This window comes from Trichosurus vulpecula, chromosome 4 (assembly GCF_011100635.1).
Source record: "Trichosurus vulpecula isolate mTriVul1 chromosome 4, mTriVul1.pri, whole genome shotgun sequence".
Classification (NCBI taxonomy): Eukaryota; Metazoa; Chordata; class Mammalia; order Diprotodontia; family Phalangeridae; genus Trichosurus; species Trichosurus vulpecula.
Genome location: NC_050576.1, coordinates 36,533,291 through 36,547,186, shown reverse-complemented (window position 1 = coordinate 36,547,186; position 13,896 = coordinate 36,533,291). Strand labels below are relative to the sequence as shown.

The window sequence follows — 13,896 nt, the reverse complement described above, 5'->3', positions numbered from 1 at the left end:
TCATATGTATCCCCAGCTCTTAGCACAGAACCTGGCACACAGGAGGCATTTAATAAATATTTACTGACTATTATTGAACTGACAAAATTCTTTTATTGGATAGGCAGCCTCTGTTTTTGACAATACTCTGCCTTAGTGAAATAGAGAATAAAATTATCCTTCAAACTCTAATACAGTCAGAGAAGTTTAAAGATGTTAGAAAGCCTCTTCTTCCTCTTCTTCAATGTTACATGGCCATTCTCTGTCACCAGAAAGACAACCTGATGACATTTATAAGTAACAATGTGTGTTTTTCCAGAACTGCCAGGAATTGAAGACTGAACCAAACCACTGCAGAATGGAAAGAGACCTTAGAGGTCAAGTTCACCTTCTGCCCAAAACAAAATGAGGATTAGCATGGAGAATGGGATTAACCAACTGGTGAGATCTGAAGGAGAAAAAAGGGAATAGCTTGATTTAGAATTCTATCTTAGCAATCTGCTTAAAATAAGTGATTTTTAAAAAAATCTTGTTACACGGGAAACAAATGTTTTAAATATATAGATCGTCATAAAGATGTGACCAATTTTAGAAAGGCAGATATTACCCAACTTTCCAGGATGAAAGTAAGCAATATATGATTAGATCACACAATTCAACCCAAAAACACCAGTCCCAACTTCTAGCTTAGTGAAATTCTCAAATATGGGGACTGGAAGCTAAAAAGATGCAAAAACCAAAGTTATTATATTAGGCAAGCAGAAAAGCTGATGTCCTGAATGCTTTGTTAAAATGCTTCTGTGGTATCCCAGATGGGCTGGCTATTCTTTTTTTTTAAGGCATAATTTTTCCATTCATTTTGTAGAGTGCCATGGAATTTCGAACATCCTCATACTCAAAAATATAAAACCAACTATTTGAAAGGCAAGGTTTCCGACATGGATAGTCTCTGGTTCTCTATGGTCTTTGTGATACTGTGACATAGTGGATAGATATCATGTTCATATTTAGTCTTGCCTGACCCTTCATGACCCTATTTGGGGTTTTCTTCAAAGATACCAGAGGGGTTTGCCATTTCTTTCTCCAGCTCATTTTACAGATGAAGAACTGAGGCAAGCCGGGTGAAGTGACTTGCCCAGGTATTAAGTGGCTGAGGCCAGATTTGAATTTGGGAAGATGAGGCTTCTTGACTCCAGGGCAAGCGCTCTACGCACTATGGCACCACCTTGGCGGCCCTATAGTGCCATACTTGGAGTCAGGAAAGTCTAGATTCAAGTAATAACAACAGCCTGCACTTACGTAGAGCTTTAAGGTTTGCAAAACACTTTACACATCTCATGCCAATCTATCCTAACCACCCTGGCAGGTAGGTGCTATTATCATTCCCATTCCACAAATGAAGAAAGTGAGGCCCACAGGTCAGACAGCCAGTAAGCGGCAGCGGCAAGACTCTGGGTCTTGGGCTCTCCCCACTGCACGGCCCAGCTGCCCAAATTCAGACCTTGACACTTAGGGGTGTGTGACGCTGAGCCTTGGTTTCCTCATCTGTGGAATGGGGCACTCCCCTCGCTGAGGTAGGCAGAAAGGAAATAGCCTATGTTAAGCGTTTGGAAACTGTAAAGCCCTCTAAAAATATCACCTGTTATTACAGGTGAATAAAAAAATAAGCACACTTTACACAGTAGCTGCATCCCTGAAAAGCGGTGTGTAAAATCATTCTCAACTTCCACAATGAATACACTGGAGCAGTTTGTAAACAAAAGTGACAGGTGGACATGTTAAATGAATATATTCATATTTCCACTCTAGAAAGTCCTTCTTAGATTATCCTATTTTGAAAATTAAGAAATATATCAATATTTTTTCCTTGGAAATTAAGATAACTTTTCGAGGAATAGTGAATACAATAAATATTTGTTGTTCTAAATTGAAAAAAAGGCAATGTGAATTAAGAACTTTTACTAATATAATTACATTTCAAAGAACTACTTACAAATTAAGGGAAGATATCAACATATATATGTAACATTTAAACTGCAGGTGAATATTAAAATAATTTTTCCAATTAAAAAAGCTAAGGGAAAAAGGGTGACCACATTTCTAGGCAGTATGATTATAAACATAACAAATTAGTCCATCCAAAAGAATACAAAGCATCATCACGCTAGATGATATCCATTGATTTTGAGCCTCCTCGGCTCCTTCACGGCTCAGCCCCAAGCCCCCTTTCCGAAGGAGATCTCTCCCAATGCCTTCTTCTAGGAGACCCTCATCTTCTCCTCTGTAGAGATTTTGTGTGCACCTAGTTTTTCACATGTTGGCTCCTCCACTAGAATGTAAGCTCCTTGAGGGCAGGTGTTGCTTTTGCCTTTCTTTTTTTAATCTCAGCTTTCAGACTGTTACATTGTAAGCTAGAACAAGTAATACTGGTTAACTAAATGCCAGACTACTTTTCAAAACAAAACAATTCAACAAACTTCCTAAACGACAGCTTATATGACTTCCTTTCTTGGCTTACATGGCTTATTCTTTTATTGTTTAATCTTTCCAGTAACTGATAAATTATACCTTACATTTAACTGATCTTTCTAAATGAAACTGAATGTAATTTCTTTTGTTCCTAATTTGACTCTTTGTAGGTATAAAGTCACCTTCCAAACTGTCCATATTTTTCATAAAAGCTGCTGCTAAGCAAAAGATATTGAAGACAGTTATGTTACCTCTTAATCTTTATGTAGACATCTCAGAGTCTTGAGTTAGAACCACAGGGGTAATCTAATTAAGCTTCCCACCAGAGCTAGAATCCTGGCCCTGTGAAGAAGGCCTGACAGGCATTCAGTGTAGTGGTAAGTTTTCTCTTAGCAGGGGCAGCACTCCATTCCTGGCACTCCCACACCCTGGTCCCAGGCTAAGTGACATCGGTCCTCAGATGCGTGAAGAGCCATCACCTCCGATTCCTGTCCCCTCCTCATTTTGAGCAGTAGCCTTAAAACTTCTGCAGCCTATCCAAGCCTTTACTCACAGTTCTCATTTACCATCTTTGATCTTCTCCGAACAACCTCTAGGTTTCAGCATTTGAAAAAGGATGTGGAAAAACTAAATCTGAACACAGTAGTCTCATAAAATTCTGATCAACCACAAGGACAGTTTAGCGTCCTAATTTGATTAATATATTATATTGCTTTACTAGCAAGTGCACTACATTGGTGACTTATTCTTTCTTAACTACAAATTATGCATTTTCTGCCATCCCTGTGTCTAATCAAAAGTGGTATTTTTCACAAATGCAAAAGGTAGAAAAAATAATAGAATCCTGTCATTTCAGCTGTGTTAGCAGTTTTCTTTCTCTATCAAAGGGCCAACATTTTAGGTGGTTCTCCTCAACAGAGAAATATTTTTCCATTACTTTTCAGTCCATCCTTCAAATATCAACTCTCCTTATTGCTTTAGTTTTTCTGTGGGACACCACTGTCTTTGCTCCACCTGTCAGACCTTTCTTTTTGTCTCCTGGGCTGGATCCTTATCTAGCTCATGCCCTGTAACCCTAGGTGTGCCTCCCAGCTCTGTCCAGAGTGCCCTTCTCTTCTCTCTCCATACTACTTCACTTGGTGATCCTGTCAGCTCTTAGGAATTTCATTATCATCTCGAAGGGGATGATTCTCAGATCTACCTTTCCTGCTTTAACCTCTCTGCTGACCTCCAATCTTGCATCTCCAAAGTGCCTTTCAGACACCTCAAACTAGATGTCCAGTAGATACCATGAACTCAACACATCCAAAACAGAACTCACTCTTATTTTCTCTCCTAAACCTTCCTCCACATCCTACCTTCCCTATTACCATAGAGGGCAACACTATCCTCTGAGTTGACATCTTCCTGCCTCTTTGTAGCCCTAATCTGCTAGGGCCGGGGCCAATCCTTTCTGCTACACCCCATATCCATGACACCTCACCATTGACTATGAGATGCCAGAATGCAGTAGGAGTTCAGCTGAAAGACCACCAATCAAAGGACCTTTGTGCTGGGAGCCAGATAAGGCTGACCCGCCCCCCGCCGAGCAGGCAAACTGATGAGCTGGATTCAGGGAGCTCCGCTCCATATGCCACTGGTGAGGCTGTCACAGACATCTCAGCAGAGAGTCACTGATTTGGGGCTAGGAAGTTCCCTCAGAAACCGTGTCACCCAAGCAGATGAGGAAACTGAGGCAAGACAGGGAGGTTCAGTGCCTTGCTCAAGCCACAGAGGGGATCTGAACGTGGCTCTTCAGAGGCCAGAGCCAACGCTCTTCTCACAGCACCCACCACCTTCTTAGGTTCCATATGGGCTTCACGTGGTTGCTAGGCAGCTTCCTGAACTTGGGATGCCAACAATGCCAAGGTAATTAGTCCAAATACTCCCCAGGATTAAATGGCACACATTGAAATAAACATCTTGACAGCCAAGTGGTAAGAGGACCCCACTGGGCAGAGTGCACTTGTATTCCCTGAGAAGCTGGTGGAACTGAAGAGGACCCCAAGGAAGCTGTTGGCTAAAGGCCCACCACCAAAAAATGTCTATTCCAGCGACTCAGAGCTTGGCCCTGAATACCAAGACCTCTCAGTATGGAGAACAAAATACTTATGCAAAGAGCACAGAGATCGTGCCATGAACACTGAAATGAAAAAACAGTGAATGAGAAAGTTGAGACAAGTGCTCCCAGGCTCCTTACCCATCGCTGCTGCTCCTGGAGCTCCCTGATGGCATTCTCAGCTTGCTCCAGTTTAGTACTGGCCTCATCACTCTGCTGTTTGATGGTGGCCAACTCCCGTTTTATGAGGTAGTTTTCCTCAGCCTCCTGGGCTCTTGTCACTTGTCCCTTAGGACATAATTTTTTTTTGTAAAGCAATTGAGGACAGATGCAAGAAAAGACTGCCTTTGGGAGGTTTAGCTATTTACATTGTCATATTAAATAAACCTCAGAGCATAGCACAGTTTGGATAATCAATAGCTATCAACTCAGTGCTGCTTGGGCAATTTGGGGGGAACTAAATGTGAAATTAAACTGACAGTCAACTGTTCTTGCAAAATTCAATTCATGCAATATTATTCAGCTGCACATGCATCAATTAAACGTTTCCAATGTAAGAAGTGAATTTCACAGGATCCAGAGATTACAATTTGTACTATTTAAAATAGGATTTCAAATAAGGTTAAATCCATAACGTGCAAATGCCAAGACTGAAACCTAAAAATAAACCAGGATGATACTATCAAGAATTGTCTATGCCCACATAATCTAAGAATTAAAATATTTCCTTACAAATGCATGTAAATGTGCATGCATTAAACAGGATTTTCTAAGTCTGGTGTTTAGATTGTTAATTTTTTCTGCAGGGGTAGGGAGGAAAATTGGAGAAAATGCTCAAGAACTATACCTGTATCAATCTATCTGCCAAGGAAGCACTTTCCTATAAAAGGAAAAATTCAGAGGAATATAAGGGAAAGAAACAAAACAAAAGTGAAAAAGTGATAAAATTGAGAATAGAAACAAACCATGCTCAAAATTCCACCTACTTTTCCTAAAGAACTTTAGAGAATATACTCTCCATATTAGGGAACTTGAATTTATATTTATTTTTAAGATATTAGCTTTTGTTATTCTGACAAAAACATGTCAAACCTAAGGTGAAATACAGAAAGCAAACTGCTTATGACAAATTAACATTAATCCTAAATTGCCGGATGCAGAGAAAAGAGCTTTTTAGAAAATACTCTTTTTGAAGCCTCCCTGTTGTAACCCTCATCCCGCCCGGCTTGCCCACCTCTGCGCAGTCACTGAAAGGCCAGGTCACACGTATGGAAAGGAGGCAGAATTTGAGCACACATTTGAATTTACAAAGTGCAGCGGCGTTCGTGGGACAGCAGCTTCCAAAGAGGCAAAGCAAGGAAGGTTACACTGAATGTCTAGAATGAAAGTGAAATAATTCACCACAACAATCGAATGAAGTAAATATGTTCTTGGAATTTGGTTCTTTATTGAAATCTAGGAAAAAAAAAGAAAGCGTGCGGACAACTCTACTATTGCCAAACTAAGGGTGCTTATGATATTTTTAATAATTACTTAGTGACAAGGTTCCTTATACAGAGAAAGCAAGCACTGAGTTTTATGGAATTCTAATTCCAAATCCATCATTCCTGAAAGCAACTATAATACTGCTTCACTGAAATTAAAACGCATCTTCCATGAGAAGGGCTGCTTCCAAAACCAATATTTATAATCTATCTGTCTTTCTGTCTCTCTCTACGTGATGAAGTTAAATTTGTGAACAAGGGTGACCTTTGACCTCAATGTTTTTAAATATCAAATTTGGCACTCATGCTGTACTATACAAAAACAGAACATTTAACGAATGGATGGAATATAATTAAAGACACAAAACCACAAGTTTTTTTAAACTAATCTTGAAATTTTAAATCCCCTTCAAACTATAGGGTAAGCCATTCAATATCGAAGGTCATCCGGATAGTTTTTATAAAAATAGCATTTCCACAATGGTCACACTACCAAGACATTAAAATTTGAATAATTCTATAGACAAAGTAAAATATGCCTGTGCTGTTATCTATCAAATGAAATAAACACATTTGTTTAAAGATATTACCTTGCCCATATACATTATTTCATAACACAGTAGAAAAAAATTAAGCTATAAAAATTACATATTTCTTTAATTATTTGAGAATTAACTTAGAAATGATTATAACACATTTGCAATATTTACAAGTTAGCAATACTCTGAAAAGCGCTACTTATTAGTATCTGCTTTGGTAATATAGACTACTAAAGACAAATTAAATTTAAAGGTTATTTTTTTCATTTTCCACTTTAATATAAAAAGTCAGGGAAAATCAGAAGAGCAAAGCTCTGACAAACCAGATAAGTCCCTTTCCCTGAGTCTCAATAATGAAGTATGGATCCTTGCACAACCTACACACCAGGGCTGTTATGAAGAGATACGTTATGAAATGAAAAATGATACATAAATGTGAATTAGAAATTGTGGCAACCAGCTTACTTTGGGATCAAAAGAGTAAAGGAAAGATATCCAAACACAGAAAATTTGTTATCACATCAAAATCAGAATATGTAATTAGAAAGGTGAAAATTAATTTAAAATAGAGTACTACTAAGTTAACCATATCACCTGTCAAAATGCTCATGTTGGGCCCAGTATTAAATAGTTTAAGTAACTCTATGATGACAAAAGAGAAAGGGTCAGAGGTGAAACTAAAAGACAGTCTAAGGGCTAAAAGTGTTAATCTCATAATAATAATGAAATCTAATATAACAGGCAATAAAATTTCTATCTATAACCAGTAACTTCCTTTATCCAAAATGCCAGTGCTAGGCTGTAAGTCAGTCACTTAAGGATTTACCCAGTAGTTGGGAAATTATAACTTTTGAAAAATGTATGATAATATTAAAATAAAAAGGAATTTTTGTTGACTGACTAGACAGAAACTATTTCTCTTTTCATAGATTAAATGCCCAGGAATACATTGATAAAGCAACATTTACATAGTAAACAAGTTCAGTTTAAAATTTAAAATTGAAAGCACGCAAGATATTTAGTTTTTATTAATGCCAGGTTATTTAAACAGGCAAGAAGCTAAGCAGCAAATATTGCAGTTTAGTGGACAGATGTTACATTTCCATGCAGTGTTCATAATAGAATACCACCCCCCCAAAGGTAAGTGTGTAAATGTGACAGAGATCCCATTAAACAGTAATATACTTACTTTTTCTAATGTTTCAATGCGCTGTTTTAAAAGTCTATTTTCTGTGCGTAATCTCTGTAAAAAATAAAAGTAATGTTTTCAAGTATTCTCAAAAGAGAAAAAACTTTCCCCAAGTCCAAATCCTTATGATACATGTAATTCAATTCAGCTCAAAAAGGATTAAGATAATACGAAGTTTAGAAAAAAACAAGCAAAGAAAGTAAATATAAAAATGTTTCCCCACCAATGACATTCTTTCAGGCGCATCTGCTAAAAAAAATAACAGTAAGTACAGCAGACATGTCTTCTATGGAAGTACAGTATCACGTACAAACCTTTACTGAGAACACCTGAATATCTACCGAGCACAGAAAACAGCTGTTAAAAACCTCAACAAAACCTCTCCTTTTCTCACCTATTAACACCACTCTTTAACGTTCATACCATCAGTCACCGTAGACTGAAGAATGCACTGTTACAGTGATGTGGAGATTTACCATGTGCAAGCGTCTTCCAAGACTGTAAGAACAGATCACAACCATCTCTAACTTAGCTGACAAATCCTAGGAAATATAACCTGAGGAACACAGAGAACACATCATTTGTTCGGGGTTCCCAAGGCCAGACCTGGGGGCTTTCTGATCCTAAGCCCAGCAGCGGCCACCTTGTTTAAAGCCTTGTAATCAATCATAGAGCATCTATTAAGCACCGTCTGTGTGTCAGGAACTGCATTTAGCTCTTAGGAAGAACTTCCCGAGGAAATGACTTTCTCTCAGTGAAGACAAAATATACACAAATGATTAAATACAAGATAAATGCAAGTATTTGGTGGGAAAGAGGAGGCCCTAGCTGTGGAAGTGGGGTGGGAATGGGAGAGGAAAGCAGGAAAGCCTTACAGAGGATGCAGCATTTGATCTGAGCTCTGAGTCATCTAAGGATTCCAAGAGCCAGAAGTGAGGGAGAACAGCGTCCCCGCTTCACTGGTCCCCAGGCCAGAGTATCAGCCAGGGCAAAGGCCCAGAGTACGACAAGCAGGCCAAGAGGTAGACTGAAAGAAAGGAAATGATGCATGAGAAGGCTGAAAAGATAGGATGGAATCAGGCTGCTGAGGGCTTTAAATGCAAAGCAGTGTGGTTAGTATTTGAAAGAGAAGACAGCAAAACCAGGGTGGTAGCTATTAAGCAGAGAGATGACAGATACAAGAAATACTGCAGAGGCAGAATCCACAAGACTTTTGACTCCCAGCCAAGATGGTGGCCTGAATACAGGCAAACTACCCAGCTCTCACATATCTACTCAAGCAAAAGCCCAAAACTTATACTAGCTTGAAAAATGATAAAGAAATCCAGTAAGAAACTATGCTAAGTCATTTCTTATACTCCTTTCACTACACAAAGGCCATCCAGAAGCCCATGGACAACAGGGGACTGTAACCAAAGGCTTGGGTACAGGCAAGATAGTCTGTTGTCACCCAGTGTGACCAGAGATCATCCAAAGATTTTTTTGTAGCTTAGGAAGACTCTGTGACTCTTTCAGGAGGCAAGAGAGGTGGGGCCCCTAAGAACATCCCAAGGAGACCAGAAATCTCCAGATTTGTTAGAAACTCACAAGGGGAACTTTGGAGGCCCCAAGAGTGACAGTCTAGGAGATCTGAGCTTCCTGGGGCTCAGAAGTCAGAGGGCATTGAAGACCCAAACCTCAAAGGGCCAGGGAGGGGAGGAGTATCTGGAGATCTAACTCTGGAAAGTACAGGTCAGTGCAGGAACCCAGACAATCCAGGGCAAGAAACAGCAGCGCCAACCACCTTAACCAAAGTAACAGGAGCAAGCAGAAACTGGCCTTGGCACAAACCCTAAATCAGAAATTAAGAGTGGAGAAATTGGTAAACCAAGGATAAGGACCAGTATTAAAAATTATTGCAGATCTACAGATACCCAAAATTCCAGCCTGGAAGGAGAATGATTCTGTAATAACTCAAGCAGAAACTCAAGGAAAAAAAATGGATTTTCCCCAAAGACTACATGAATATCTAGAAAAAATGAAGCAAGGGATAAAAAATGAAACAAGGTCTGGAGGAAAGAACTGGAAGGAGAACAGCTTGAAAGAGAAAGTAGTAAAAATGGAATAAAGGAGTTTCAAGCATTTCTTATGAAGCCCAGAGCTGAGTAGGAACTCTGAAATATAAACATAAGAGTCAAGAAAAACCCAGAAAACATAAATTTATTTGAGCAACTGGAAGGGACTGCATGATGATACAGTGTTAGCATTCTAAGAGGGAAAGAAACAAGTATTCCTTAAAAAACTTAATGTCTTTTTAAAATCTATAATTCAATTTTAAAAATTCAAATTTATGCTTTAAATAATCAAGTGTGTATAGTTTCTCCTTCCTGCTCCTATCCCCATAAAGAACCCATTACAATATTTAGTCACAGAAAAAAAAAAATTCTCACATTGATAATATCCAAAATAATGTGTCTCAATCTGCAAATTTAACCCATTATCCTTCTGCCAGGATATGAGGAGCATGCTTCACCTATTAGTCCTCTGGAATGATTTGATCATTTCATTGATCAAAAAATCCTTAATGTCGTAAGGGTCAAGGGAGTTAACTTTAAAAAAAGAAAAATGACCTGGGAGTAGATTGATTTTAATCTGATAACTTTAGAGGGGAAAGACAACAAAGGGTAAAAGGAATATATTGGGTGTGGAAAAGAGGAAGAGTACAAAATTTATTTCTCATAATTGGGGTGCATGAGAAGAGCATACCAAGATGGAGGAAGACACGGAGGAGTGAGCATCAAACTACATTTTTATCTGAAAAAGGACGGCTGAACACATACACACATATACACACAGAGTTTAGTATAGAATATAGAGAAATAAGCAGGGATGGGGGTGAGATTGAAGAGGGAGGATAATAAAAGGGAAGAGTCCCAGGCAAAAACAAATTTCCCAATCTTGAAGGGGATATTACAAAGGGAAAAAATAAGAAACAAAGAATCAGAATCTGAGGGGAACCATTCTGCCATCGAGGAATGGCTGAACAAATTGAGATGTGGATGTAAGGGAATATTCCATCACAAGAAGAGACGAAAAGGACAGCTTCAGAGGACCCTGGGTAGCATGAGCTGATGCAGGGCCAAATGTGCAGGAATGAGAGAACAATTTGTACTGGGATAACATTTTAAAAATTTGTTTGAAAGGCTTAACTCTTATTGATAAAATGATCAAATAAGTCTTCAAAACACCTGTGATGAAGCACAATGCCCACCTCCTGAGAGAGAAGTAACGCACTCGAGCTGCAGAAAGAGACACACATTTTTGGATATGGCCGCTGTGTGGATTCATTCTGCTTGACTATATTCCTTTGTTACAAAGGTTTTGTTTTTCTTTTGTTTTCTGAGGGAGGTTGGCAGGAGGTGGGTAGCAACAGGAATGAAAAAGGGGCACTGAAACAGTGTCGAAAATGCACAGAGGGAAGAAGGAAAGAAACACAGACAAGCAGGACAGTTCTCAAAGTAAGGCATGAAATTTATGATGCTTTTAAAAAAGCAATCAGTATGAAATGGAATTCTATAGCTTCACAAGACAATCCTCTTACTGTGTTTTGCCATAAATGAAAATATTCTTTTTTGGTGAGTAAGTTCAGAATAAAAAATATTTTAAAGAAGAATCAGCAAGACTTGGCAACTGGATATACGGAGTGAGAGAGAAAGAGGTGAAGATAACTATTAGGTAGTGACCACGGTGACTGCAGGGATGGTGGTGACCTTGGAAGAAATGTTGGTCAACAAGCATTTGTTAACCACATGCTGTATGTCTGACATTGTGAAAAGCACTAGAGATGGAAAAAAAAAAGGCAAAAATACTGCCCCTGCCTTTAAAGAGCACGTAACTCAATGGGAGAGATCATATGCAAAAGACCATGTACATGTAATCTTTACCCAGTGTTGGTGGAAGGTAATCTCAGAAGGAATGCCCTAGCAGCAGGAAGGACCATGAAAGGCCTCCTGCTTAGAAAGCAAAGGGGCCAAAAGTAAGGAGGGAGAACATTTCAGTCCTGGGGGGCGGCCAGCATGAAGGTAGGAAGCTGGAAGACAGTCTGTCACATGAGGAATAGCGAGTAGGGCCGGGGAAACAATCACAGGGGACATGGAGAGGAATAAAGCATAAAAAGCCTGATTAAAAAAAAAGATATAAAGAAAAAAGCCCAGGGTTACCTTCTCTCTTGTCATCTCTGTGTAGTACAGACATGTATGAGCACAACACAGAGAAGCTGCGTGAGGCAGGAGAAGGACACTCAACAGCCCTCCTCCTCCCTCGGGAATAAGGACTGCGGGGGCAGAGGCACTTCTAAGGGATTTGTGTGTCTCTAGTGGAAAATCTGGTGACTTTCTCCAAAGCTCTAGGAAGAAGAGCTGCTGAGGAGGGGGAGAAAGGCAGCTGTTAGTTCAAATTCTTGTTTGCAGGAGTGACCATGGACTACAATGTCCTGAGAAGCTACGCTACTCAGAATATATAAAGCTGCTTCGAGAAATGTTTCATATTATTTCAAATGTTACATTCCCAATAATTCCTACAAGTTTTGTCATAAATTATTTCAATAATCTGCAATAGGATTTGTTTCTTGTGTAGCAGGAATTAATTTTCATAAAAATAGTGCTTGGTAGAAATTAAATGAAAAATTATTTAAGTACTAATCCTGTTGGAGGTAAGGCACTAGGCCCGGAGATGAGATACGAAATAAAAGAGGTCTTTGACTAGAGGGAAGTGATATGTATGTAAATAAGTATAATTTAAGTATTATTACACATGAAAATATAATATAATAACCACCTCACAATCACATAGTGCTTAAACATTGGCAAAGCATTTTGCACATCATATACTGTTTGATCCTTGCAACAACCTTGGGAACTACATGCTGTCATCCCCAATTTACAAATGCAGAGGGTAAGTGGTAGGGGCAGCTAGGTGGCACAGTGAGTAGAGCACATGCCCTGTAGTCAGAAGGACCTGAGTTCAAATCCAGCTTCAGACACTTGACACTTACTAGTTGCACGACCTTGGGCAAGTCACTTAACCCCAATTGCCTCGCCCTCCCCCCTCCAAAAAAAAAGGAATTTCTGCTTCAGAATATTCCATAATATAATTCAATAGCATGAAACTGAAGCATGCAATTCAACGCTGATGGTACTATACATACACTGCAAAGACATAGATACTTTTTAAAAAATTAACTTTGACAATTATAAATTATAAATGTAAGCTAACTTCCTCAAATGTCTGCATGCGTTTATTGTAATGTCATAACTTAATCTTACTGTTCTTTCTTTGCTTTGCCTGCCTTGTGAAGAAACCTTTGTAATGAAGTCATTTTTCCACACTCTCCCGGCCCATGTATCTCACTTCTGTTTATTGGCTGTAAGCTGCACTTAGAATGAGAGAGACTTTGGAGTTGGGTGGGATATTCAATCTACTAACAATGCACATTTCTTTTACAACATTCCTAATTTGGTCAGGGCCAGAGAAGACAAAGTCTTGATTTAGCTGTAAAAAATGTTAACTACTTATGCTGGCCACGTCTGGGGACAGTATATAACGCTTCATTAACATATAAACCTATAAAACACTCACATACGTCTTGGTCCATCTTGTCTTCTCTAGTACTTCACTTGGTGACAGCAGCTCCTCTATACAGATGGATTCATGTCTATGCAGATGATTCCCAGAGCTAGATCCAGCCCTAGTCTAACTGCTGCATCACCAACTGCCTCTTGGTCATTTCAAACTAGCTGCCCCACAGATAACTCCAACTCAGCATGTCCAAAACAGAACTCATTCTCTTCGCCCACATCCTCCCAGTCGCCCAGTCACTGCCTTGATGTCTACCTCTGCTCCTCACTCAGAGTTAGCCTTCTGTGATAAAATCTCGTTTCTATCTTTTTAATATCTCTTGTGTGAGTTTCCTTCTTTCTAATCACACAGCCACCACCCTGCCACGGGCTCTCATTGCCCCTCGCTATCTCTTACTTCTAGCTGTCATCCCACAGCTCTCTACTCTTTTTGAGAAAGCTGCTTACACTCAGCAGCTTCACGTCTTCTTGCTCAATTCTACTCTGCCTTCCAACGTTAGCTCTCCTTCTTAACTTCTCTGCA

General features: G+C 39.3%; 1 protein-coding gene across 6 annotated transcripts in view; it reads right to left on the bottom strand.

Annotated features, from left to right (window-relative positions):
- The window catches only part of EVI5 (ecotropic viral integration site 5), a 204,482-nt gene that overhangs the window by 91,642 nt on the left and 98,944 nt on the right, over window positions 1-13,896 (bottom strand). For 5 of the 6 annotated variants that reach the window (XM_036754609.1, XM_036754608.1, XM_036754604.1 and 2 more), the window contains 3 exons: window positions 7,759-7,812; window positions 5,394-5,426; window positions 4,688-4,834 (listed from right to left, as the gene is read on the bottom strand). In XM_036754609.1, the coding sequence (XP_036610504.1) occupies window positions 4,688-4,834; window positions 5,394-5,426; window positions 7,759-7,812 (234 nt within the window). The remainder of the gene's footprint in view (window positions 1-4,687; window positions 4,835-5,393; window positions 5,427-7,758; window positions 7,813-13,896) is intronic. The other variant, XM_036754607.1, reaches the window with a different exon arrangement.